A 24827-nucleotide genomic window follows, 5' to 3' on the forward strand; every position below is an offset into this window, starting at 1 on the left:
AGATAAAATAAATTTTCTTGTAAAAGATAAGCAAAAGAGACTTTGATCAGTAAACAAATTTCTTGAAAATGTCAGTTTGTCTGCTCAGTCTTTGGGCAACTTCGTGTCAAGCTGTGGCAAATGCTCTGACCTCCAAAGGTTGGTCCGTCCTGGGAGACTTTCAGAGCCTTACTCCCTACTTTGAACCTCTCCACAACAGAACTCACAACTCTGCAGGCCATTTGAAAGGTTCAGCTGGTAAATATACCAAGGCCTTTCTACATCCTTAATTTGTAGTGAAGTTTCTTTCCTGTAGATTTGAGGCTAGTGGAAACAGCTTAAATTCCTGTTTCAAATTAAACAGTGACAGTGGTAAAATGGTTATCCAGAGTGCATCCTCTAGGATACCACCTGGAACAAGAGGACTGTATGTCTTGGGTATTTTCTCTCTTTAGCTGTGCCGTTGCCAGGGTGAAAGCCACCACCACATAAAGGTGAAGTATCAGGCACATGGTGCAGAGTTGCCTCCAGCAGAGTGAAAAGAATCAGGTTCAGCTCCCGTCAGAGCTCTGTCTGGGAGCACTGCAACACTGCCTGCTCAGCCCAGCTAGACCCCCAGGCTATCAAGAGAACCTAAGTCAAGGAGCCTTCAACAAAAGGGCAATAGGAGATGAAAGGCAGATGTTGATGAAACTAAACTCCCTCAGCGAGAACAAAATGTAGAATACAGGGACTGAGGCACAAACTTCTGCCCAGAGTGCCAGACTTACATACAGCCTTTCTGCTTGGCCTTGGAGAGAGAACCTTCTTGCTAATGAGCATTTTCTTTAGCAGTGACTTGGTGATGACAGAGGAAAATCCCACGCTGAATACAGGTGTTAAAGCAAAGCAATTGTTTCACATATCCTGTAACTGCAGAACCTTACCTTACAGCAGGAGGAGGAGTGGAGGGAATCTCTTTGAGGGACTTAATATTGGAGTCTTGGCACTACAGCCTGGCATATTACTAGAAATCAGCAGACACACTTGCTTCTGCGCTTCATTTAAGGATTCACATTAAAGAAGGTTAGGGAGAATTGGAAAGTTACCCAGAGAAAAGAAAATTGCCAAGATGTAGCACAGGTTGAGGGGCAGAATGTAACAGAAGAACAAGAAAAATGGCACGTTAAGCTAAGGCTGACAAGTAAATGAGATGGAGGCTGAACACAGCTAGAAGAGATGCTGCAACGCAGGGTACATGATTGAAGTAAACTAAGGAAATGGTGTATGATTTGGCCTTCTGTGAATCAGCACAAGAAAATGAATTATAGTTCTTCAGCCCTCTTTAAATGATGTTAAATCTGCGAACATTTCTTATCTCCAGTGTCTATGGAATACAAATCACCCACAGCTTGAACTTGATATTATTCTGAAATTAAAATGTTTAATCATTTTACATTTTGGAAGCTGATTTACACATAATCCTGAGAAAATGACAATAATTTAATATTAGAAATAAGCAATTATATAAGAATAATTAACTACACATTTCTTTAATTATATTTTATTTGTTTAAAAATACAAAAGTAATTTATAGCTTCAAAAATAGACTTTTTACTCCCTTTTAGTTAATAATAATAAGACTTAAAAATGGCCTTGAAGATACTAACAGTACAGATATTTACAAGTTAGATAGCATACCTGGAACTAGTTTTAATGTATCTGTGCTGGCCACTCCAGATAAGTTTGCTTTTGGTCTTTATAAAATTTTTTAAAATTGATCTACAAGCTAGCTACAAAGTATCAGCTACAAAAATCCTGAGTTTTTTTTTTAATGGAGTGTTAAAAGCCTATTTGCTTTTGTATTTCATCTTGATCTAGTGCACAAATAATGTGACCACAGCATCTAGTGTCAACCAAAAGGTGGTAACAGGCTACTACCAAAGCAATGACTTGGAAAACAATTGAATTCCTCACAACCCAGCCCCAGCAATCATTTTGTTTCTTAGCAATGCCTAGGAGAGTCAATGTGCCTTTTACCCTTCCTGGATGATGAACATAAGCAAGATTTTAAAGCTCCAAAGGGAGGCGAGCTGCTCAGTGAAAAACCCATCACAGTTAGAACAGCCCATGGGCAGTACATAGTAGGATTTGAGCAGCTGGGCCACCCAAAGGAGGTCACTGAAGGGACACAAATGCTGCAGCTGGACCACAGCTGCCACAGGGATGATGGGAAGGTTCATTACAGTATGGTAAGTAATCCAGCAGCAGGGGGGGAACTGAAATACCACACGACTTATAATACACCATCACAAATTTCAGTTATGATTTTTTACTGTCCTGTTAATGTCAAGATGTTATAAAATATGAATTTAACCATCTTAATTCTTCTAAAATGAAAATACAAATTTCTACCAGTGTGGTGAATGTTTCATTGCTCGCAGCCATGCATCCATAGCAGGTCTGTATTCCTCTGAATCCTTTTGGGGCTCAAACACTGCTTCTATTTGCCTTAGCTTCTTTAGTTGGTTTTTGTCTGTCCAAAATCCTATAAACAGAAAATTAATTCTCCAGCTCAACTGCAAATATGTCATTTTTGAGTTGTTTTAATCTATTTCTAAGAGATCCAAAGCAGAAACACAGTAAGAAGTAATGACAACTCTTCTTTTTACTCTACCAGCAACTTTCTCAGAGGGAAGCATATTTTTAATATCATGAAAATCCTTTCCAGTAGGATCCACTTGTTTGGAATCCTGACAACAGCGCATCTGCTTAACTGGGACGGTTTCCAAGGAACAGCTCTGGTACACTGAAGTTCCCTTAGGCTTCATCCACAAAGTGCTTTTGGTTGCAGGTCCTTCTCAATGAAGAAGGGCCACAGAAACCAAGACTTAGCTGCTTTCCTACTGTCTTAAAAATTGTATCAATAGCAAGAAACAGCTGGTGTTACAGATTCCTATCAATTCATGTTATTAAATCATTCTTGTCTATCAAGGGTCTGAATTTTCTTGCAGTTTTAATTGCTGAATAAATCTTACCCAAGCATATAGTTTTTACCTTCATTTGTATTATTTACATATCAAAGCCCTTCAACAAAAACATGTTTTGTAGGTGTATATCAAGCAAAACCATCAACAGTTTGTAGCTTTCAGTCTGGTTAACAGTATGAAACAATTCTGTGCGAGTAGAGCTGTTTTTCCTGTTAATAATTAATTTTGTACTTCCATTCCTGTGAAAGCCTCAGAGGATAAAGGCTGCGTTCACAGAGCACAGGACACAGCTTCGGTGGGAGTGACAGAGCTGCAGGTGAGCACAGGGGCTCCCTGGCCACCTGGTCCATCCCCAGCCAGCAGCACTCAGGCAGCACCAGCACAGGAATGGACATGGAATGTCTGAGTCAAGGAAGAGGAGGCAGCAAGACAGGGTTCACCTTTCTTCTCTAGTAATATATCCTTCTAATGGTACTGTACAGAGAAACATAAACACTATTTACCTTAAATTCCCACAAAAATGGCTAAAGTAATCCTTTGGGGGGGGGTCTTAGAATTATTTGAAGTTATGGCCTTTTTTTGCCTGACCTCTTTTCTATTGTATTAACAACATGCATTATAAAGGGGAAAAAAAGCCTTTTTAATGTCTACGTACCTGAAGCAAGGCCTGCTAGAAAAGCTGCACCAAGACTAGACATTTCTGCATTTGCAGGTTTTTCTATTTTCTTATTAATTAAATCTGATGTCATCTGCATGACAAAACTATTATTACTGACACCTCCATCAGCTCTACAGGGAGAAGGGAAGAAGTAGTTAAAAAAATGTGTTAAGTGCTTATTGCCAGCATTTCAGAAAACAACGTTTGGTATTTCACACTTATGCATAAATCTTCCTGTCACTCATGCACAAATGCATTTCCACTTTATGGGTAAATTTAGAGGACAGAACAAGGTGCCAAAAAAAAAAAAAGAAGAAAGAAAAGTTTATAAACTTGGAGAGGAATGTCAGACAAACAGGGACACAGGACTCTATCAAAAAACTATGCATCATCTTGGCTGAAATATTAGGGTTTATAACAGAACTTTTACACAGTTACCACCACAATATGAAAACAGCCAAAACCATTACACCAAACAAATTACCCTTTCCCGTGTTCTCAGATCTGGAAAAGTACAGTTTTCCTTAATACCAAATCTTTGTATTAGTTAGCTAAAATGCCTTCACAGTTGCTTCTTTTTAAGAGGAAGTTCAGAATGAGGCTTCCATCTTTTCCATATTTTCTTCCATATTTTCCTACTTTGGGACCAATTTAATGGAGAAAATGAGAACTTATCAGTGCTGATCTTTAATCATCTGAGATTTCAAAGTAATTACTCTTGCAAACAAAATAACTCAAAACAAAAAGCAATCTTTGAAGTGTCCTAGAGAGGTTCATTATGCTTTTGTACTCCAACACCAGCCATGTATGGAGCTGGTGTTCTATCAAATGTGGTGCAGAGAAGACCTCTAGTGTTTATTGCTATAGAAAATGCTAGGTAACAAAACTCATTAGTTATAGGACACGTGGACTAAAGCTGAGGTCTCTTTCTCTGTGCTTTCCTTGATGGTGTTGAGACAAGCAAAGAGAAGGAACAGGAACTTGTTGAGGAGTAATGAAAACAATGCCCAAAGACCAGGAAGGAACAAGGAATACAGGACAACAGCTAAAAAAGGAATTAATAAATTTATAAATAAATAAATAAATAAACCCAAAAGAACCCCATGGGTTAAAAACAACAACAAAAAATCAAAGGTAATTGATGGATGCAAAAGATGTGTAGACATAAGGATGGTAGAGCAGTCTGCAACCCTACTGAGAACCCCACCTGAGTGTGTCTCATTATGTTTTAATATTTAATCCACAAGCTGAATTGCTACTGCTTTTAGTTAAGTAATACAGACACTATCTAAAACTGCAATTTTATATCCATGAATAAAAAATAACATGATCATACAATTTAAGGTTTATATTGCAATGTACATGGAATCAGAATTCTAATATTCCCTAGGCTGTATTTCCATACTACCCATATTTTATGAGTTTTTTAAGAGTTTGCACTTTTAATGTGACTTTTCAAATTTTGGATGCAATTTTCTATATTAAAAAGCTTCCAAGTAATCAAAGTTATGGTACTTTTCATTAATCCCCTAACCCTGGCTGTTTCTTCCCCTCTGCCTGCTCTCTCCCAATATGTGAGGGAAAGCAGAAACTTTTACCTCCTCCCACTTCTGTACTCTTGCTTTTTTCCCACTGAGAGTCTGATTCTGACATGCCTGCCAGTCTGTTCTCCCTTTGCAGGGGCACAGGAGGGATGGGAACGCTCACCTCTGCTCCTGACTGCAGTGCCATGCTGACCCCTGGCTGCCCGAGGGAGGAATTTTGTTGCAGAGCTTTCTGAGCCTCAGAGGGCTGGAGCTTCTGACAAGTGGCGTGCTCAAAGAAGGTCCCTACCCAAATGTGAAATGTGGTCTTCCAGCAATGTTTAATTCAGCTAAATGTTGTGCAAGCATTTTCTAGAGATTACAGTTACCTCAATAAATTTGATATGGTTCTTCAAAGATTAAAGCAAAACCAAAGTCTTAACAATTGACTTCTAAAACTAATCTTCCTCTTTCCCTCACAACTAGAACCAGTTTTAACCAATGTCTTCAAAAAATTGTCTGTGAAAGACCCAGCACAGAAAATGTCAGTATGAAAGAATGATGACAAAGGGTAGAATGACCTTTGTGGTAGGCATTGCTATGTGCACTCTAGTGCTACCTGAAAACATGGATATGCCTTCTTTTTAATTTTTGTTTTAATAATTAGAGCAGTTCATTCATTATTCCTCCACTAACAATCACCAATGCCAATAGCTGTGGGTAGACTCTACTGCTACTTCAGTTACATTAACATTTGACCTGGAAATCATCTACTTCTGAACAGAAGAATTTTTCCAGTAAGAGAAAATGCATAATAAAGCTCAAACCTGTTTAAAATCAAACTCTCATACACTGAATTTAAAAGTTATGGGGAACTTACCGAATAGTTCGAAGAGGAATGTGCACCTTCTTCACAATGATATCATAAAGCAGTTTGTTTCTGTAAAAAAATATTTAGTTGAATTAAGCATTATATATTCCATAAAGTGTTTTCAGTATCTACATAGTCAGAAAATAAATGCAAGGCAAGAAAGGCCTCAGTTCTGTTAGAACTGCTGCAACAGCTGAAAGTTTCTAGAATGCATACATGAAAAACCCAAACCCACTGAAACTGATGTTAGGTCTTCGTCACTGTTACAAAGGCAAAGTATGGCTAAATCATGGCCCATTCTATAGCAAGTCACTGTAGAAGGTTCATTTTTCCCAATGGAAGTTACTGATAGGTTTCTAGAGATGCAATTGGGGATGTAACTAGTGGCTGAGTGAGGAAAGTAGGCCAGCAGTGCTAACTGGAGTTTATCTACCTATTCTGTAAGGGAAATATCTGAAGCCTTCAAGTTTGACTTTTTCCAGAAACCATTTCATTTAATGGGAGAAAATCTAGGCACAAAGGATCTCTACTTTTTTCTAGTTATTTGTATGCAGTATTTGAATCAGATAGATGAATTCTTAACATCCCTTAAATTCCTTTTCAAGACATTCATATGTCAGTTCAGAAATTACTGCATCTCATGTATAGTGCAGAAGGAAAATCCATTAGAAACCAGTTGCAGCAATTCAAAATGCTGCCCTGCTCCAGACATCTTTTCTGAGCTCTTTGCAGGAGATTTTTATGCCCAAAGTGATACCTCTAAGGCATCAAAAGCAAAGCTGTTGACTACACGGAAGGAATCACATCAGTGCTCCGTAACTGGCCACAGCACAGTGTGAGCCAGGCTCAATCCATGCTCAGCTCCAGCTTGAGGCTGGGGGCTGGCAAAGCAGTGCCATACTGATGTGTTATCAGCAGTGACATCTTTAGCCTTCACAGATCTGGAAGCTGCTGTCCATTCACATCTTTTAAGACTTTTAAGAGGCCTGTTACTTTGTTTTATAAAACACCAACATTTCAAATTTTAAACAAAAGCTGATGTAAAACTTTCAGCTTCAAGGATACTTTAAACACAGCTGGAGAGGACTACAGTTTCTGACAAAACACTGTCAGGAGAGGAAGGACAAACTTTACACACATTCAAAACATGCAGAAAACAGCATTATTTAAGAATCTTTATATTGTTACTTAATGATAAAAACTCTGAACTAACAAATATACACAAATTTATTTGTAATGTGTTAAAAAAAGGAAGCAGCTAAAACTCCTTTCCAGTATAACAGTAGTGTATTGTACAAACTGCAAAAGTCCATGTATCCATTTAACACTGCTGATCTAAATAAAAGCAAAGATAAGAAAATACAAGCCAGAAAATTTACCACACAGTACCTGAAAGCTACAGATTCCAATATAGCTCGAACAAGATGGTTTCTCTTAGTGGAAGGTTTCAGCCCCGTGAAAGAGGCACATAAATATGGGTCATCCCCAGAAACCTGCAGAAAAGATGTCGCCATGAGTTCAGTGAATAATATGTGTAGGCTTTCGTGAAAGAAGTAAAAGAGTAAGAAAAAAATAACTTACGACAACTACAGGCAGCATAGTGAAAGAAGAAAATGGAAAACAGTATGTAAGAGGTATATTGTGTTATTTTAGCTTACTCAGCAAACAGTTTAAATTGCTTCTTTCAACAGTGAAACATTTAAGTGACTTCTTCCAAATCAGACAAACAAAAAAAGACTAATCCACACAATTTCCCTTTAAAATGCATTTAAAATGTACACCAGTTGTCTAGGACAGGGCACACTCATATTACTGATATTGCTGTTCTCTAACAATATTTCACATACGTCCCCTCCTGAACTCCTGAAAAAAAGATGAATTGACTTTCAAAAATAATACTGAAAAGGACAATAATACTTTTTATTGATGTATACTACAGCCTGTTATCAGTGACACTGAAGGAAGCTGGGCTATCTGGAGAGGAAATTAAATTCTTCTTTGCTTTGTTCCATTAGCATACAGAACTTAGACAAAGGTAAGGTAAAGATGGTAACTTTCTTCACAAAAAAACACTAGTCCTGGGAATGATCAAACTGAGCATGGTTAACTCAAACATTTGGCAACACACTGAGAGATGAGCTTGTATCACTGAAGCCAAACAGTTATATGACTTCTAGAAGTCTATTATACTGAGCTTGATCATTCCCAGGAGAAGTGCTTAAGTATTATCTTTGCTTTTCATAATGCCAGGACTTGCAATCTTGCTAATATTTAGATACTATAAAATATTCTGATGAATTACAAACCTACACCTTGAAAAAAGGCAGAATAAAATAAATCATTTTAGAACAGTGATTAGAAGTATTGTCTCAATAAAAGCTCTTCCCTTCATAGCAGAAAAGCTGCTAGTTTGTGTCTCTACAGGCATTGTCTGTGTTACCAGGGGAAGATAATTCAGTCTACCTGTCCATCACTGATTTTCATATCTGGTTTTTCTCAAGGGGAGGAATGGCATTTAACCATTCTGATATGACAATGGCCTTCATGTATTGTGATGAGCAACAGACAATAAGAACCTCAACAGTTCAGAATAAATACTGTGATAAGATGTAAATTATTACTTTTAAAAATGTAAAAATTATTTTTAATTGGGTTATTAAAATATGATCTTGATTTTATTAATAATATTTTTACCTGCAAACCTGGAATGAAACAAACACCTTGAGAATCAGCAGTACTCTGTGCCATTTCTGCTGTTTCATCTACACTGGTGAAAAGTTCTGTAAAGATACACAGGTTGTAGGATGTTATTATTTCCTTCAATTTCTTCATTTTGTCTCACTAAGAGAGAAACATCTAGAGTCAGACTACTCCTTTTTTAATATTTTCAAACTACATGTTCTAAGGGAGACAATCTCTTCTCTATTTCATGTTCATCAGTCACATCAATAATCCCAAACTATTCAGATGAAGGCTAAACTCAAAAGCATCCTCTCCTATCTGCTGTGCTTTTAATCTTCAAGACACAAATGGGAATTAAGAACGATAATGGCAGATAAGAGTGCTAAACCCTTAGATTCATAGAACATATTTTTCCCCCATGTTGTTACTGTCAGTCCAACCACCTAAAAACTACAGAGAAATAATACCTTAATACCCATATTTTATCAGCACTTAGTATCTTTACAAGTGACACATAAGGTAATACATCACCTCTTATCACAGTAATGCCTCTTGGATAAACACTGCTTCTATTCTCTGTCCAGCCAGATGACTCCTTTCATAACTCTACAGACATTCCTCTTCTGCTTGTTCTTCACCCACATGAAACTCTCGTACTAACATCCCTCTTCCACAGTTGGAACTAATGATGTCCTTATGTGGCCACATAACATGATTTTACAGAAGACTAGAGGTCTTCTCTATATGACAGATACTGCTTTTTCTTGTCTAAAAAAGTGAATTTTCCTATTAAAGGTAAATTAGTTTAATCTAGCTCAACTTACCTTTGAAAAGCCCACCATGGTAACTTATCAAGAGTTTCAATTCACCTTTGTAACATTTATGAATTTGTGGGAAAACTAGGGATTCTACTGTGCTCAGACTAATAAACCTAAATAATATTTTCCCCTTCTTGTTGTCTTTGCTATTACTGAGTTATACATACAGTACCTCTATGCCAGCACAGAAAAGCAAAAATTAAGTAAGACTTACTTCATGCTGAAATTCCACATACTACTACTTCTTAAAAATTCTTAGAAGTTATAGAATTCCACTAAAAGAAGTCCACTAAACTAAGTTTGCCTTGTTGCAGAAATTACTATTTCCTTTACTACTATTGTGTCTCATCTTCATCCATGTTGGGCCTCACCACCCTTACTGAGGCCGTTAGCTTACCTTGTGTTTTGGCCCAATTCCTTCTGTAGAGCTAAAGTTTTTCCATTCTCTAAAGCTGATAAAAGTTTCTGAATTCTGCTTCTCTGCAACAATATTTTCAGAAAATAGAAGCCTTACTTGCAGAGTTTAAAGCAGCTTGCCTTTTATTCATCCCATCTCTAAAACTGCCCCCCCCTTTTTCTTTCTAGGGTAGCAACTGCAGGTCATGATCATTTTACTACTGAGTAGCTAAAAATCCTTTATACTTCTCATATACCAATAATATCCATGTAAAATACAGGTAAGTTCCATATGGATAATTACCCAGTTTAATTATGGAATCTGAAGTAGCAAGCTTATATATGTAGCACTGACACTTGAGTCTGCAGCACTGAACTGTGTAGTGAACTGAGTCACTTCCTCCAAAGCCTGGTGGCTGCTACTCTCTAGGCTTAGTCAACCGTTGGATGAAGATGTGAGGACCAATCTGAGCCATACTTAACCCTTAGGGGCACATGCCACAGCACATACATGTACACATGCATCTAAAGCTGACAGCTCCAAGAAACGTGGAATTTTGTGGTGAGTTACACTTGAGGAAAACCCTTCCCAGACAGTCCAAAGTTTGAGACATTAATCAATTTTTTCTCATCCTAGTAAAAAATATGCTAAATTTCTAAGTAAGCCAAGTAAATTTTGAAGTTCTAATTAGAATACTGAGAACAGTTGTTCTATGAACAATCAGTAGGTTTGAACATCAGCTACTACAGAGGTAGTATTTTCTTAGTCTGCCATTAAACTGGAATGCAAAACCTTTCATTAGAAAATAGTAACAGCCAAAAGGCACATTACTTCCACGTGAAGCAACAGTTACTTGCAAAGTTCTTCATGTTATTTTCATATAAATCAAACGTGTTACTAGTTATGAGATGTACAGCTCAAGGCCTCTCAAAAGCAAGTGAGAAATAGAATGTTTCAGGAAAATAAAAGCCTAGTTAGGCAGGATGGTCTGAGGCAGAGACTGAAGAGGAGATGATGGTGCAAACCAAACTCCCTCAGCAGAGTGCCGACTAAAAAGACGGTGCATTTCTGCTGTCCAAAGCATGAAGACTACTTCCTTCAATTATGAATAATAAAATCAAATCCAGTAACACAACTGTGAACCCATAAAACAGCTTCTTAAGCAGTTACACATTGCACCCTCTATAAAATGACAGAAGTTACCTATATCCAGAGCCCATTTTATGGCAGTGCCGACATCCGATATAGAGCCTTCAGCTAAATAAACAACTTCTTCCCCAATCTTCCAACCGATCAGAGGATAAAGACCTTCATTATTTTCCAGGAAACAGAACATTCAGTTAAAAGAAATATTTCCAGAAAAATATATACAAACATTCCTCACAATAAACCCACCTAGAAAATATCAATTCCTTTGTAGAATTCAAACTAAAGAAGTCACTGGTAGAGGTTAAATGTGTTGTTTAAAACTTTAGTGATGGGATAACAAGAGAACTGAGCAACAGGTTGTTAGACCCAAGTTAAACTAAAAAAATTGCTATCAAATTACCAAAAAACACCTTTAAACTGAAGATCTATATGTGTCTTTTATTTTTAATATAAGAGATTGTGCATACCTAAAAATTTTTCTATTTAAGTCCATCCAGCTTTCCCCAAGAGTTTCTAAAAAGGAAGAGTGTTTTCCCCCAAAACATAAAGCATGAAGGGTTGGCTCTTGGATGGGAAACATAAAACTGAAACAGACATATACACACAAAAAAAGTAACACAAACTTAGAACACAGACCTTGGTCACAGAAGAAGATGAAAGTGATGTACTTTTTAATTCCCTGTTTAATCTGCAATGCTTCGTTACACAGAAAGCCAAAAAGAAAACAAGTTTTACCTGCACTTCAGCTAGAGAAATGGCTTTTCAGGGCACTAGATAAGAACCCAAATAGTCAGTGGTGACTACAACAACTTCACCCAACCAAACACAGTAACTGTTGAGTGAAGAAAGTGCCCATACTTTCTGGAGCCCTGCTGAGGACTCAGAGATCATGGAAAATGCAACAAAGGTAAACGAGTCCCAGTGTACCTTTACAAAGACCAGAACAGCAGCAGAAGGATCTAGGGGCTCTCTCTGTGCCCTCATCATCTCAAAGTGACTTTGCTGATGTTTGTGTTCCTCACAGAATCATCTCCAGCTTGCTTGCCTGTGTCCCAATGAGTTGCATGGGAGCACCAGTGCAATTGCAGGAACTTGTGTTAGTACTGGGGCACTCAGGTGCTTACAATATGAAACAACCAGCAGCACTGATTAAAGTCTGTATTTGTCTCTTGCAAGGGGAATGTAACATACATAACTCCAGCTCATCCTGGTGCAGGTGTCCCTTGAAATCTTTATTTTTTACTAAAAGTAAAACCACAAAGAAAAAAGCCCAAAAAATTAATGGAGCTGAAGATTCTAAAAAAAAAAAAAAAAGGCAGCTAATTAGGGACAGAGACATCCATTCATCATGTGGCCTCCCTAAAGATGCTCACACCAGCAGGGTAACATAATCCTACCTCTAGGGAAGGGATCCTCATGACACTTGGCATGACCAGAGGTATTAAGAACCCTCAGACTACCAGAGGTAGCTTTAAACCTATACAACATGATTCCATCACTGAATTTTGAGACGGGCTGCTCTTGAAGGAACGACTTTATTTTTTCTTTTTTTAAAACTGTTATATGTAGGAGCTAAATGTAGACCAGAAACTAGAACAGCAGATAATGAATAGCTTGCACAAGGATGCTGCAGGAACTCATCTTGCAGTCTTAAATACATATGTCAGTTTTAAAGATTGAACACATTACATTTCATGCCCAGGGCACTGAGAAAGCCAGGCACTTAACTTGTCCCACTAACCATATCCCATGACAGCCAAAGAACATTGGGAAAATAATTTTAACAAAAGTAACAGCCTAAAGCAGGTAAAGTTTCACAGCATTGCCTTAGAAGATTTTAACTCCTATCAGAACATGACAGCTAAATCAAAAAACTTTATAGCAAGTTTTTTGCTATTACATTTTAACAGACTACATATGTGTTATTTCCTAAGTAAAAAATATCATAATAATGACATAATTGATTAGCATAAAAAGCATTTGCATTCACAGGGAATTCAATGTCTATGCTATTCAGTTCTGACATATCTCATGTATTCACCAAGGTCCTTCAAGATTTGAGCTGGTAAAATTCTCTTTATCACACTGCTGTCCTCCTCCCCAGCCCCACTTCATTTTAAGCAGTAGACATCCTGAAATTAGTAACTCTTTAAAAATACAACAGACAGAGAGAGACTGTGTAGGCAAATTTACTTCAGTGTCATCTTCAGTGTTTGCTCTCTTGACTAATAGCTATCTCTGACAAATTACTTGACAGACCACAGATGTTCAGAATGAGAGTTTTAAACACTGGAAACACACTGGGGAGCCCACTTTAAAATAAAACTTCTTATAACTTCTAATGCTGCATTATCTCATTGCATGTGCTTCAATACTTCAGGGCTCAAGGGGAGGAACTTGCAATGATTCACTGCAACATTTTGATGGGAGAAGCCAGAGGACCAATCTCTTTTTTCTCCTATTCTACAATACTGCTGTGAAGAACAGGTGAAGGAAAAAACAAAACAGGAGGGATGCAGGTAACAGATATAATTACTAATTATGCTAATTAAGTTCTCTTCCTGAGAAGCTTACTTTAGGATAACCAAAATTTACATTGCTAATTAAAATTTTCCACAGTCTTCTCTTCTGAAAGAACTCCCAAGCTGTTTTTCTACACTTACAGATAGAAGGAAAAGCACAGCCCTGTTCTATTCTTTTGTGTACCCTCAGCAGTAACAGCTATCAAGGAACAGCTGAAAGAATAAAATCCCCGAAAACCAAAACTTCACTGTCTTACTTCCCCGTGATGCAAAGAGATGCTCTCCAGTATTCACATTCCAGAAGCCACCTGTTCCCATTGTCAGTTTAACATCTCCTGGGTGAAAGCAGCATTCTCCAAACATAGCTGACTGCTGATCAGCTACCTGTCAATCCAACAAAAACAATGGGACAGGTTAGCTACCGACTACCAACCTGCAATGCTGGGTTTGAAAATATCTCTGTAAACACTTTGGAGTTCTGAATGCAAGTAACCACTCAGGAACTGAGCATTCAGAGAGGACTCATTTACAATTTCTTAAGCATTTTCAGGCCATTTTAACAGTCAGACTTATCATTGGCATCAAATTACACCAAGTTTCACAACGTGAAGTATCTGTAGGACTCCTTGCAACACTGAAAAATTGTATGGAAACAAAAGAAGTATTTTGTGGTTTAATATTTAACAAGGATAAACGAGGCATTTACAACCCCAGGGAGCAGAACAGAGTGGCTTGGCCTGAATTCCTTTTTCTCCAAATGGCAAGCTGAAGTATTGACGTCTTGCCTTCCTTTTTCCTTAATACCCCTCATGTACCAAATTATTCCATGCTCCATTTTTCAACCATGATTATGGTTATTAAATATATTTACTTATGTTTTTGCATTGGTGAAACAGAAAATTTACAGCTAGATTTACTCAACAGTTCTTTAAAACAAGACAAATTCATGTTAGCTAGGGGACAGTTTTTCCATTTAGCTCAATTCATGCACATTTTGCTCCAAATCATCACTTTAGGTTTTGTTATCCAAATTATAACTACTGAGGAAAGAACATGTTATTTGCCACTTATTTTTACTGAAAAATAAAAAAGAGATAAAAGGTACTCCAAGTGGATCTATTAACAAATACTCTTACAGTTATTTGGTCTCACTGAAGTCAAGGCAGAATGGACTCCTGCATAACTTCATACAGAACAACTGATTTTAAAGCAGACACACAGATTACTAGAGCTTAGAGTCCTACAATCAGAACTTAATCATTTGGTCACACAACCTTAGTAGACCTCAACCTCTAGAAATCCCTTCTTGTTCCTTTCTCCTCCTTCCCCCTGAGGTTGTAGACTGTGTTTTTGGAGAAAAAGTCAACAATCAATTCTATTGCAGCTAAGTCACAGAGAATCAATAGAGAATATTAATGAAAGAAGCAAGTACTAAATCAAAGCCAAATAAACAGAGTATAAACACACAGATGTAAGAAAATATTTTCACTTACCACTGCCGTTATTGGAATAGGTACCCCAAATATTTCAGAGTCAGTTGATCCAAAGTTGAAGCTTAAAACAAATCACATTAAAATGACCTTTTTGTTAAAATGAAATTTAGGTACATACAGCCTGGGTCTGGGTCACACATAAAAGGTAATGCTACTGACTTATGTTAAAGAAAAGATTAAAACTATCACTTGAAGAAACACAGTAAAAAAAAGTTTTGGACTTCGTATACTATTAATATAAGAAATAAATGCATATAAAATATTTTTGTGCTCACGTGTATTATTTGGCCTGTGCAGGATATTTAGTATTTAATAATTAATCATAATTAATTTAGCAATTAATTTAACAGTTATCATATTATTTTAATTATGCCTTCATAGTTACCTTGTGTCTCTCACTGGTGGATAAATAGACACTGGAATAGAAAGCAGATTACACAAAGTGGGATTCCAACATTTCTGAAATGAAAAAGTAAAAACATTAGCAACCATCTGAGAAGCACAATAAATAGCAACAACATTGTTTGGGAACAGCACATACCGTAAAGGGTTCAAAAATGCCTGTGGAACTGGCATTTGAGTAATCTGTAGCATACACAGAACCTAGCATGAAAAGAGAGAACAAAGTAAGATTTTTAGACATCCAAATATTTAAGAGTTTCGTTTAAACATCTCATTGACTCCCATGAAATATACATTAAGTGTGTAAGACAAAATCACGATGATACAATGAGCACAGAGATTTTACCTGCTGCTCACTATACTGTGCACACATTAATTACCCTATTTCCTCTCATGAGCCTCTCTAGAACAGCCAACAGCACCACACCAACTGCATCACAACCATAATCTGACTCCTCAGGCATTAGTCTTCAGGATTGAAACTTGTAATTCTTCCACATTTGTAACAATTCTTTGTTCTTTTGCTTTCACAGGTACTTTTCTTCAATCAATACCAATTAGCTCTGTTAGTCCTCTTTAAATCTTATACTCTTAGAAGGCTGATTACACTGAATAAATACTTCTCTTCCAGGCAGGCCCAAAGAATAATTTATTCAGAAGTTCTTTTTGTAACAGGATATACATTACAATTTTTATGGAATATACAAAAGCACAAGTTGCAGAAAAGTATCTGAATTCTAGGATATATAAATGAGAAGTAATGAACATAATTTCTTAGATTCCAGTGTGTTTTATTGATATTTAAGAGGAACTGTAATGTTCACCTTTAGTCAATCTGTACAGTAACCATGTGTCAACCGTTCCAAAGCAGCAGTTGTTTTTTTTGGCAGCTTCTTCAGCCTGGTAAAAAAATATATGAAAAAAGAAAATTTACAACTGGGTACAATAAGAGAATAATATTATTGATTTCTTTTATTATTTTCTTCATGATTAATCAGAATGTCCTCAGAAAATAAGTCTCTGATTATAAACTCTTCTTCTAAAAAGGCTGAGTTGGCTATTTAACTAATATTATCCTACAAGTTCATGCTCCTAACAGAAAATAGGAACACTTTCTTACAGCTGTTTCTAAGGAAAGAAATGCAATTAATCTTCTACTGTAGGGGCATCATAGCCTTATGAAAAGAAACTTACAGTCACAATTATAACAGTGGTGAAAGAGTGGTAGATAAAGAAAACAAGGTCCTGCATGGTGAGTATTAAAGCAATGAATATAGCAACACATAGCTCAGGGCTCATTAGTGCACTAGACTAATCCAGCACAATTTATTCCATATACATTTTACAATTCACAAAAATGCAAAATGAATTGTGCAATATGGTATTATTTGTGAAACTGCAAAACACTCTGGAATAATGCAGAGTGGAAAGGTAAGAGGACCCACTGAAAATTAATAAAATTATAATGCAAAACCAGAGGGCAAATAGCTTTAAAAAAAGTACAATCACCAATTGTCTAAATGTATCAAGTGAAATAAGATGATTTTATTATGTTGCTTATGTATGAAGAAAGCTTTTTACTACCACGTATTTCCAGAATGAGAGAAAAAATTTGTACAAATGTAAGTTACTATTTAGGCAAACAGGCTTTGAACATTAACACAGGAAAAATCCTCTCTGGCTCTTCTAAGAAGAATGAGCAAGAGAAAACTGAAGCAATTACAGCCAATAGCCACAGAGTGATGGAATGGCCTAGACTGGAAGGGACCTTAAAGAGTTCCAACTCCACAGCCATGAGCAGGGACACCTTCCACTAAACCAGGTCACTCAAAGCCCCATCCAGCCTGGCCCTGAACACCTCCAAGTTACAAGCCATCATTATGACTTAAGAAACCTATTGTTTTTCCCTTTCCAGCTTACCTCATGTATGTTTTTAAAAACCCATGACAACTTCATAGAAGCTTGATGTGTTGAAAAAGTAAGAAAACTGGGTGCCAAATATCGACCATTCCCAGTCAAGAAATGAAGCACTGTAAAAATAACATGGATTACCTGTTTCAAAAGAAAACAGTTACTTAATTTTTAATCTTGCCCTTTAAAGTTTACTAATCAATTACCTTTAAAGGATGACAACACAGATGAAAGCTGCTGACCTTAGATTCAGAAAGCTAAAACTCCTTTAGAGGATCCTTGAGTAGGATTATGTAAGGATGTTGATATCAACAGACAGCCTTCCTGCAACACACACCACAGGAAAGGGCAGCTGCTCTAAGCAAGGCTCCTTAGCTGCTCTAAGCTCTAGCACCTTCTGCTGGAGCACTGACAGCCACTGCTCTGCACTGCCAACAATGGCCACCTCTGTGAGCACAATGCATCATGTGGCCGACAGCATTACACACTATTATTCCAGTGGAAGTTCTCTTACAGTTGGCAAGATAAATCATGACTTAATAGATTTACCAAAATTTAATCATTAATAAAGTTTTCAGAGAACAAGTAACTGACAAATGGGAGAACTGAATTTCTTATTGTGACTGTGCTGGTTAGTTTCCATTTAAAGGAAAACTATCTTCTGTTTTTGGACTTAGAGCAAATCTTTCTCTTCTAAAGGTATGAAGCACAAACCAGAAACAGCATAAAATGTACCTCCTATAGATAATCTGAGCAAAGAGTACATGGAAAAAACAAGCCAAGAAACCAAAAGCCCTAACCACTTCTAACCCAGACCTACCTACATCCACATCTATGCTGTGGTGGTGTCAACATGCAACGTTTTAACATAACAGACTAAAAAGTAACAAAATGAGCCTTAGACTTATAGGTATCTTTTCCCATAATAATTACTTTAGGCTACCAGTACTGAACCTTTTTTATTGTAACTATCTTCCATGCTAATATTACTCAGTTAAATGATGGCCACAGCCCATCACATCACCCTATGAACAGGACACTTGAAGTATTCCACATAGTGCCCTTATTTGCCATAAAAGTTAAACAGCTCTAATATATCCAAGCAGTATCTAGATTAGTGCAGTTTTACCTTCAGCAGAAGGGAGTTATTCCAGGAATTCACAAGTTCAGCACTTCTTAAGTCTTGCCAACTTATGAAATTATGAAAGGGTTTCCCTGTCCTCCTGAAAAACAGTATTTGAACGATTAAAGCTAGAGAACACAAATTGCCCAAAATATTCAACATTATTCACCATTTCCAATCAGGACAATAAACACTGGGTCAGTTCCTATAACAACTGCATATCCTCCTGGTGGATTTGAGGAATTATTAAATCAGCACACAGACATTTGGAATGTCAGACTTCTCACCAGCATTAAAATACATATGTATTCATCTCTTCCAATGCATAAAGAACAGAAAGGCCACACACTCACGATCTGTTCTGAACAGTTCTAAGGTGTGGCTGTGTAAACACAAGAGAACATGAGTGACTTAACAATTTTTACTTTTGAGTTCAACACTTCTACAGCCTGCTTCCATCCAGTCTATGAATGCAAATGAAGACAAATTCATTTCAAAGAACACACAGCATACATACTTGTGCCATGTAATGAAAGTTCCTCTCTGGGTGGAGATGCCAAGACCAGCAATTTGCCTCATGTGAAGTCCTGCAGCTAAAAACAGAAAATACATGACAAAAAAACCCCATTTATTTGGAGAAGCAAAGAAAAATATTACTTCTTCAATATAACTATAAAACCTATGGAATACTTAGGAAAATAACAGTTTATGAGAATATAAATCTCTACAAATCATTCAACTAAGTGTTAAGAGCAGTGAAATGTTAGAGAGCTCTGAGTCAGACAGTTGATTCCAAAGCAGTTTTCCAAAACAAACCTATGTATTTTGCAAAAGCAGTTATGGCACACAGACCCTTTCCACCCTCTGAAAGGTCTGCTGATACTTTACATGAACAATCCCAGAGACAGGGAGGCAGATTACATATGCCCACATAATCAATTAAAATTTGTATTTCACATGGATGAAGGTGAACTAAAGCACCAATGAAAGTGCCTTTACGGAGTTATGGAAAGAATTCCTAAAAAGAAACAAAACTAGATTGATCCTGCAGGCAGTAAATAGATAAATATGAATATGCCACAACTTTTTGTATCACTTTGATAATAACATGTCTCACTTTAAATATTTCTTAAGCAATGTTTCAAAATTCCTGAGTAAGAATTTGCTTAAATCAGGTACCACTGAATGCAACAAAGTATACTTTAAAGTAGAAGTACAAAAATGTACATTTGGATATACACCAGTTTTGCTGTTAAATCTTACCTTCAAATAACTGTTACAGAACATTTTCTCTAATATAAGTGTAAATAACTAAATATGTCCATAGCTATTTTCAAAGCAACTCTGGTCAGCTTGCTAATTACCTCCAGCCATACTTACAGAAGTAAAATTACATTGGGAAAATACACATTAAAAAATTTCCACTTAAATGACAGAGTACCCACCCTGTCCTAAGTACTGTTACTCTGAAGGGCTCTCAATCCAGCTCCTTGAACAAATCACAGGTTAAGTAGGTCTTGCTTATACGTGTTCTCATATTAATTTTCACGTGCAAAGTTGCTCATTTGGGTGAGCATGTCCTGCAGACTCTATGCCCAGCACCCTCTCAGAGACAATTACAAAAGGGGTTTCACAGAGAAAGGGCACATCCTGCGCTACCCAACTCTACATGTGCTTCAGCACCTCCCCTTACACTGGGTCCTTGCATTCCTGCTAGCAGTGCTATCAATTCCTCAATCAGCTGAAAATTAAACCAGTGCTTTCACAAGGCAACCTGCTCCACCTGCCTGCACAAGTGCTGCTGGTAGCAGGAGGGTACAGGAGGAGGACCTAGGAATGGGTGGCCTGAGTACAGCACTATTTCTTTTCCAGGCAAAGCCACAGCTTTCACGCACTTCCACAGCTCGCTAAGGACAACTGGCATGCGTTACTCCTTCCCATCTCCACAATCTGCACGGTCCCACCATTTTACCTGTGTCAGCTATCACACTCTCCAGACACCCACGTAAGTGGAGCTAACTTCCATTACAGACAAAAACAAACCTAAAGACAAACATGGGTATTTTTCAGTTAAGCTGTCTTTTGGATGGAGTGCCACAGTAAGAGACAGAGTTGGGACCACGCAACCAGAGGTTTCCGCCTTCAGGTAGTACTGAACTGCAGCAGCTCATCCACACGTGCACGGAATCACGTTTAGCTCCACAAGCCCTGCAAACCCAAGTGTCACTGTGCTCCTTCTGCTTCCAGACAGTCATTCCTGCCCCTGCTACCACACCCTCTCTTGCGTCAGCACAAACATTGGTGAAACTCTGCTGGCATAAACAACCGGACAGTGATTCCACTCAGGAAGCTGCCCTAGACCAGAAAAACTCTGTAAAAAAGGGGTGGCACTGCTTCTTCTGACAGTGAGTTATGACTGTGAGTTATGCTTACTTACACACCCACTTAAAAATGAAATGCCAACAATGTGTGCAGCTTGGCCACAAGGAAATCTTCCCTTTTTAAAACTAGCTGAAAAGTCTTGCTTCCTAACTTGTCTCACAGAATGGAAATGAAGGAAGACAGTAAGGTCTTTGGGGGTTCAGGTGGCATTGCTGTTCTTGTGACCAAACAGTTGTGGCTGCTGACAAAACAAACCAAGAGCCCAAAATAATCAGCTTCAGTTTACACCTGGTGATATTTACTTTCCCTGTTCCTTAGGCAGCCTTCCAAAGGAAGGGACAAGCAGTTTTGCCAAGAGCCAGGCTTGAAGGCAGAGCAACACTGGAGAGCAAGCAAGGGGGACTGAACAGGAGGAACTGAAGGAATTGAATAAAAGAGTGCAATGTGCACACACAGGCCAAGGAGGCTGGGGCACTGTGGGAAGGCAAGCTGGGGTCCTGTTGACAGGTTCACAGCATCAACATGGCACAGGCGATCCAGGATGGATGGCAGAACGCTGGAGACAGATTGATATGAAAGCTGTGAAAGTTGCAGAGAGCAACAGCTAGGTTAGAGCAGCATCCAGAAAAGCAGGAGGAAAAATCCATCAGAGGTTTGTCAGAAAAAGGAAGTGTATGTATTTAGTGTGTGGAGCACTAGGAATTTTTAGGCTAAAGAACAAACAGAAGAGAACAGTAATACAGGAATAGGACGGTAAGAATCACTTAAAGTTTGAATGGGAAAAGGAGGAATATCAGGTTGCAATCGAGTGAGCCCAGCTCTGCAGCATCCTGCATTCATTCTCACTCACACATACAAAGTGGTTGGTAGAACAATGGGGCACTGGAAGGGGAACAAGCCAGCTCTCTATTCCTGCACAGAGGCATCTGGAGGAACAGACACTGGGGAAGGATGCATGTACAAAAAGCTGGAGCCACAAAGTGCTGGCACTGATGCATAAATCAAGTATTCACATTGCTTCTACTTCAATTCTAATCTGGCCCCAATGAAAGGAAAAAGGTAATTGAAGAACCCTAATTAACATAATGATTGAATAGGCCTTAAAGCATGTTGTAGTCCTGTGCCCAGTGATGACTTTCAGTACTAGCTAAAAATAGTTTTATTATCCAAGTAACAAACTTTACTAATTTTGATAAATAAATAATTTCTCAAAAATTAAGCCCTTACCTTGTACAGCCTCTTTTATTACACCAATGAATTGACTCCATAGCACTTCAGGATCTAATTCAACCCATCCAGGACGAGGATAAAGTGATTCTATCTGTTGGGAAAACACAAATAGCATTATTATGATCCCTAGAAATCAGTAAATACATTTGGGTTTGGGTCGTTTTGTTTTGTTCTTCATTTTGTGAATCTCCTGTAAGAGTAGAAACAAGAGCGTAACTTTCAAAACATTGTTCAACATGGGTGTGTGATCTCTAGAAGACCTCCTCTGTTCCGGGGGAATAAAGAAGCTCAAACCCCTTAAAATAAGGAAGTCCAAGCCTCTTGGAATAAAAGAACCTGTAAAACCTCTTCTAGAGCTGCAAACAGGAAAGCAGGTGTCTCAGAAAGCCGTTTCTGCTGCATTGCTTAATTCAGACTTCAACGGCTCCGAGCTTCTCAGCGGCAGCGCAGCAGGCCAGGGATCACCTGTCAGACATTCCAGCATCAGGGAGGGTCAGCTCCACCGAGAGCAGCCCGAAATCCATCAGATTTCTTACACTTCTCCTCACTGCAAGCTTTTCATTGCAATAGGTAACAGTGAAAAAGTTAATTCTGGAGATTGCCTTGATCCTAAAATCACAAGCGGTCATAACCAAAATCAGCCTGAAATTCATGTTCTAAAGTTGAACTTTTTCACATAGCGCTATTACATGATGGGACGCGTGTAAACGTAAATCCTATGCAAATCTCAGCTATGCCCTACTAACAGAAGTGGTTTTGTTCAGACAGAGATTAGTCGATAAGCGACTTAAGGTCAGGTAACCGGGAAGGGCGGGAGCGGGTGAGCGCCGAACTAACGGGGTGAGCGCTACGGCGGTCCCGCAGGGGTGGGGGGCTGTGGGTTTCCTTTCACCCCTCGGGAGGCGGAGCCGCTCCTGTCCGCCCTGGCTCAGGGGATGCCCGCGCACCGGGACCAGCCGAGCCGGCTGAGAGCCTGCGAACGCCTGCCACGCCGAGCCCCGACGGGCAGCCCCCGCAGCCTCTCGGAAGCGCTGGGGGCAGAGCGAGCACGCTCGGCCCCGCCCGGCTCCCGAAACAGGTGCTGCTCCCGGCTGCTCTCGCCGCTCGGCCCCGCTCCGGACCGGGGGCGCGCCCCGCAACGCGCCCGCACTCACCTTCCTGTGGCTGGAACCCCTGACGGCGGCCGCCCGGTCGTAGACGTGGCACTTCACCACCGTGCTGCCCACGTCCACCCCCAGCACGTACCGCGCCGGGGCGGCCCCGCCGTCGGGCTGCCCGCACGGCATCGCCCGGCGCGGCCCGGCGCGGAGCGCGGAGTGAGGGCGGCCGAGCGGCCGCGCCCGCCACAGGCGGCCGGGGGCGGGCGCTCCCGCGGCCTATGGGCGCTGCAGGCAGCGGGGCCGCCGCGCGGGCAGGCGGCGCCCGCCGGGGGCGGCCGGGGCAGGCCGCGGCCTGGGAGCAGCGCGGGCGGCGCGGCCCCGCCCGCCGCGCCCTCACCGGCAGCGCGGCCGGGCCCGCGGCCCCGGGATCCTGCGGAAGCAGCAAGAACACGAACGCGAAGCCTCCCGTTTCGTCTGTGCGCTGTCTACATAAATCTAGCACGTGCACGTAAAAAAAGGCTTTTAGTTAAACACCAAGGGTTAAGGGCGTTTCTAAAAGGCTGATTCAGCCCCGAGCGCCGCGGGGAGAGATGCCCACGGTGCGATGCTGACTCCCCGTGATCAGTGTCCGATCCCAAACTTCTCCTTACACTAAACGAGGTGTGCTTTCTCCTGGGATTTGTCACTGAAGGCACTGAGTATCCATGAACAAATTACACATAGTTACACAAAGTCATGGGCTGCAGCAATTCACTGGTGCTATCCGTTTCCTTTACAGAGGGAACGGCATCTAAAATTACTGCTGAAACGGAGTTAGTGACAGAAATGTTCTCGTATTGCCCTTGACGGGTAATGTTAAAATTATTAAAAACTATTATTATTAAAATAATTTTTAAAATTTTAGATGGGTAATTTTAAAACAGAAACAACCAGAAATATTAACAGTAAACCAATAAAATTCAGAATGCTCAACCCCAAACCAGTACTAGTAGAATTTTGTTTTAACCCAAATGTAATCAGAAGAGTTAGTCAATTAGTTTAAACTCATTTAATTAGAGCAGAAAAAGCAAAAAAAACCACGCTGAAAATATTTCCCCCTTGCACTTCTGGTTTGGCCCCTCTTAGAAAAAAACTGCAGTATGAACAGTATTATGTGAGATAAGTCTGGCATTACCGGATCTTTAAACCAGGAATACTACTGACAGTGAAAGCCACATTAAGAAGAGGCTTCTCACCTCACATGGGCAGTCGCAGAGGTCACTGGGACAAAGGTACAGATCACGGGGAAGTGAAGGCACATGAAAGAGCCAAGAAACAAGTGCTTTTGCTCTCCTCCCTGAGGAACAACACATTACAAAATCACAATCTCTTTAACTTTTTATTCTCTTTGACTATCTCGACATACAGCTAATGGATGTATGTCAGAGAGGTACCAAGTACTTCAGATTCTTATGAAGAGTACTTTCCTTCAAACTTATTTATCAAAACTAACAGCATACTAATAATGATTACTTAAAACTTCTCATGAAAGCTCCCTTAATAAGATTCAACATGTGTAGCTGGTATAAAAGGCTAAAACCTCTCCAAACATTCAAAAATTAAGAAGTCTCAAGGAAAA

At 39.2% G+C, this 24827-nt stretch overlaps 2 protein-coding genes across 3 annotated transcripts in view; both read right to left on the reverse strand.

The window, feature by feature from the left end:
* Positions 1 to 1781: 1781 nt before the first annotated feature.
* Positions 1782 to 23491, reverse strand: GK5 (glycerol kinase 5). Its single transcript, XM_038145566.1, has 16 exons — positions 23264 to 23491; positions 22107 to 22200; positions 19015 to 19090; positions 18504 to 18597; positions 17384 to 17515; positions 16288 to 16363; positions 15603 to 15664; positions 15447 to 15520; positions 15062 to 15122; positions 13826 to 13952; positions 11101 to 11205; positions 8695 to 8780; positions 7390 to 7493; positions 6010 to 6069; positions 3604 to 3737; positions 1782 to 2506 (listed from the first exon to the last, which is right to left on the reverse strand). Exons 1-16 carry the CDS (start codon positions 23393 to 23395, stop codon positions 2370 to 2372), a joined length of 1554 nt encoding a protein of 517 aa, XP_038001494.1. The 5' UTR covers positions 23396 to 23491; the 3' UTR covers positions 1782 to 2369.
* The window catches only part of XRN1 (5'-3' exoribonuclease 1), a 42112-nt gene continuing 39458 nt past the window's right edge, over positions 22174 to 24827 (reverse strand). Inside the window, exons 47-48 of one of the 2 annotated variants that reach the window (XR_005257961.1) lie at positions 24445 to 24545; positions 22174 to 22200 (exon numbers count right to left, since the gene is read on the reverse strand). The gene's annotated coding sequence lies outside the window, so the exon portion shown is untranslated. The remainder of the gene's footprint in view (positions 22201 to 24444; positions 24546 to 24827) is intronic. The other variant, XR_005257962.1, reaches the window with a different exon arrangement.

Source organism: Motacilla alba, chromosome 9, assembly GCF_015832195.1.
Source record: "Motacilla alba alba isolate MOTALB_02 chromosome 9, Motacilla_alba_V1.0_pri, whole genome shotgun sequence".
Lineage (NCBI taxonomy): Eukaryota > Metazoa > Chordata > Aves > Passeriformes > Motacillidae > Motacilla > Motacilla alba.

What these genes read in the sequence shown, in the direction of transcription:
- GK5 (XM_038145566.1), bottom strand. Translation starts at nt 23,395, where the DNA reads ATGCCGTGCGGGCAGCCCGACGGCGGGGCCGCCCCGGCGCGGTACGTG. An exon ending in GCATTTTTGAACCCTTTACG is followed by an intron (nt 15,521 to 15,602) that starts GTATGTGCTGTT and finishes TTTTCATTTCAG; the next exon opens with AAATGTTGGAATCCCACTTT. An exon ending in TCTAGCAGGCCTTGCTTCAG is followed by an intron (nt 2,507 to 3,603) that starts GTACGTAGACAT and finishes TTCTGTTTATAG; the next exon opens with GATTTTGGACAGACAAAAAC.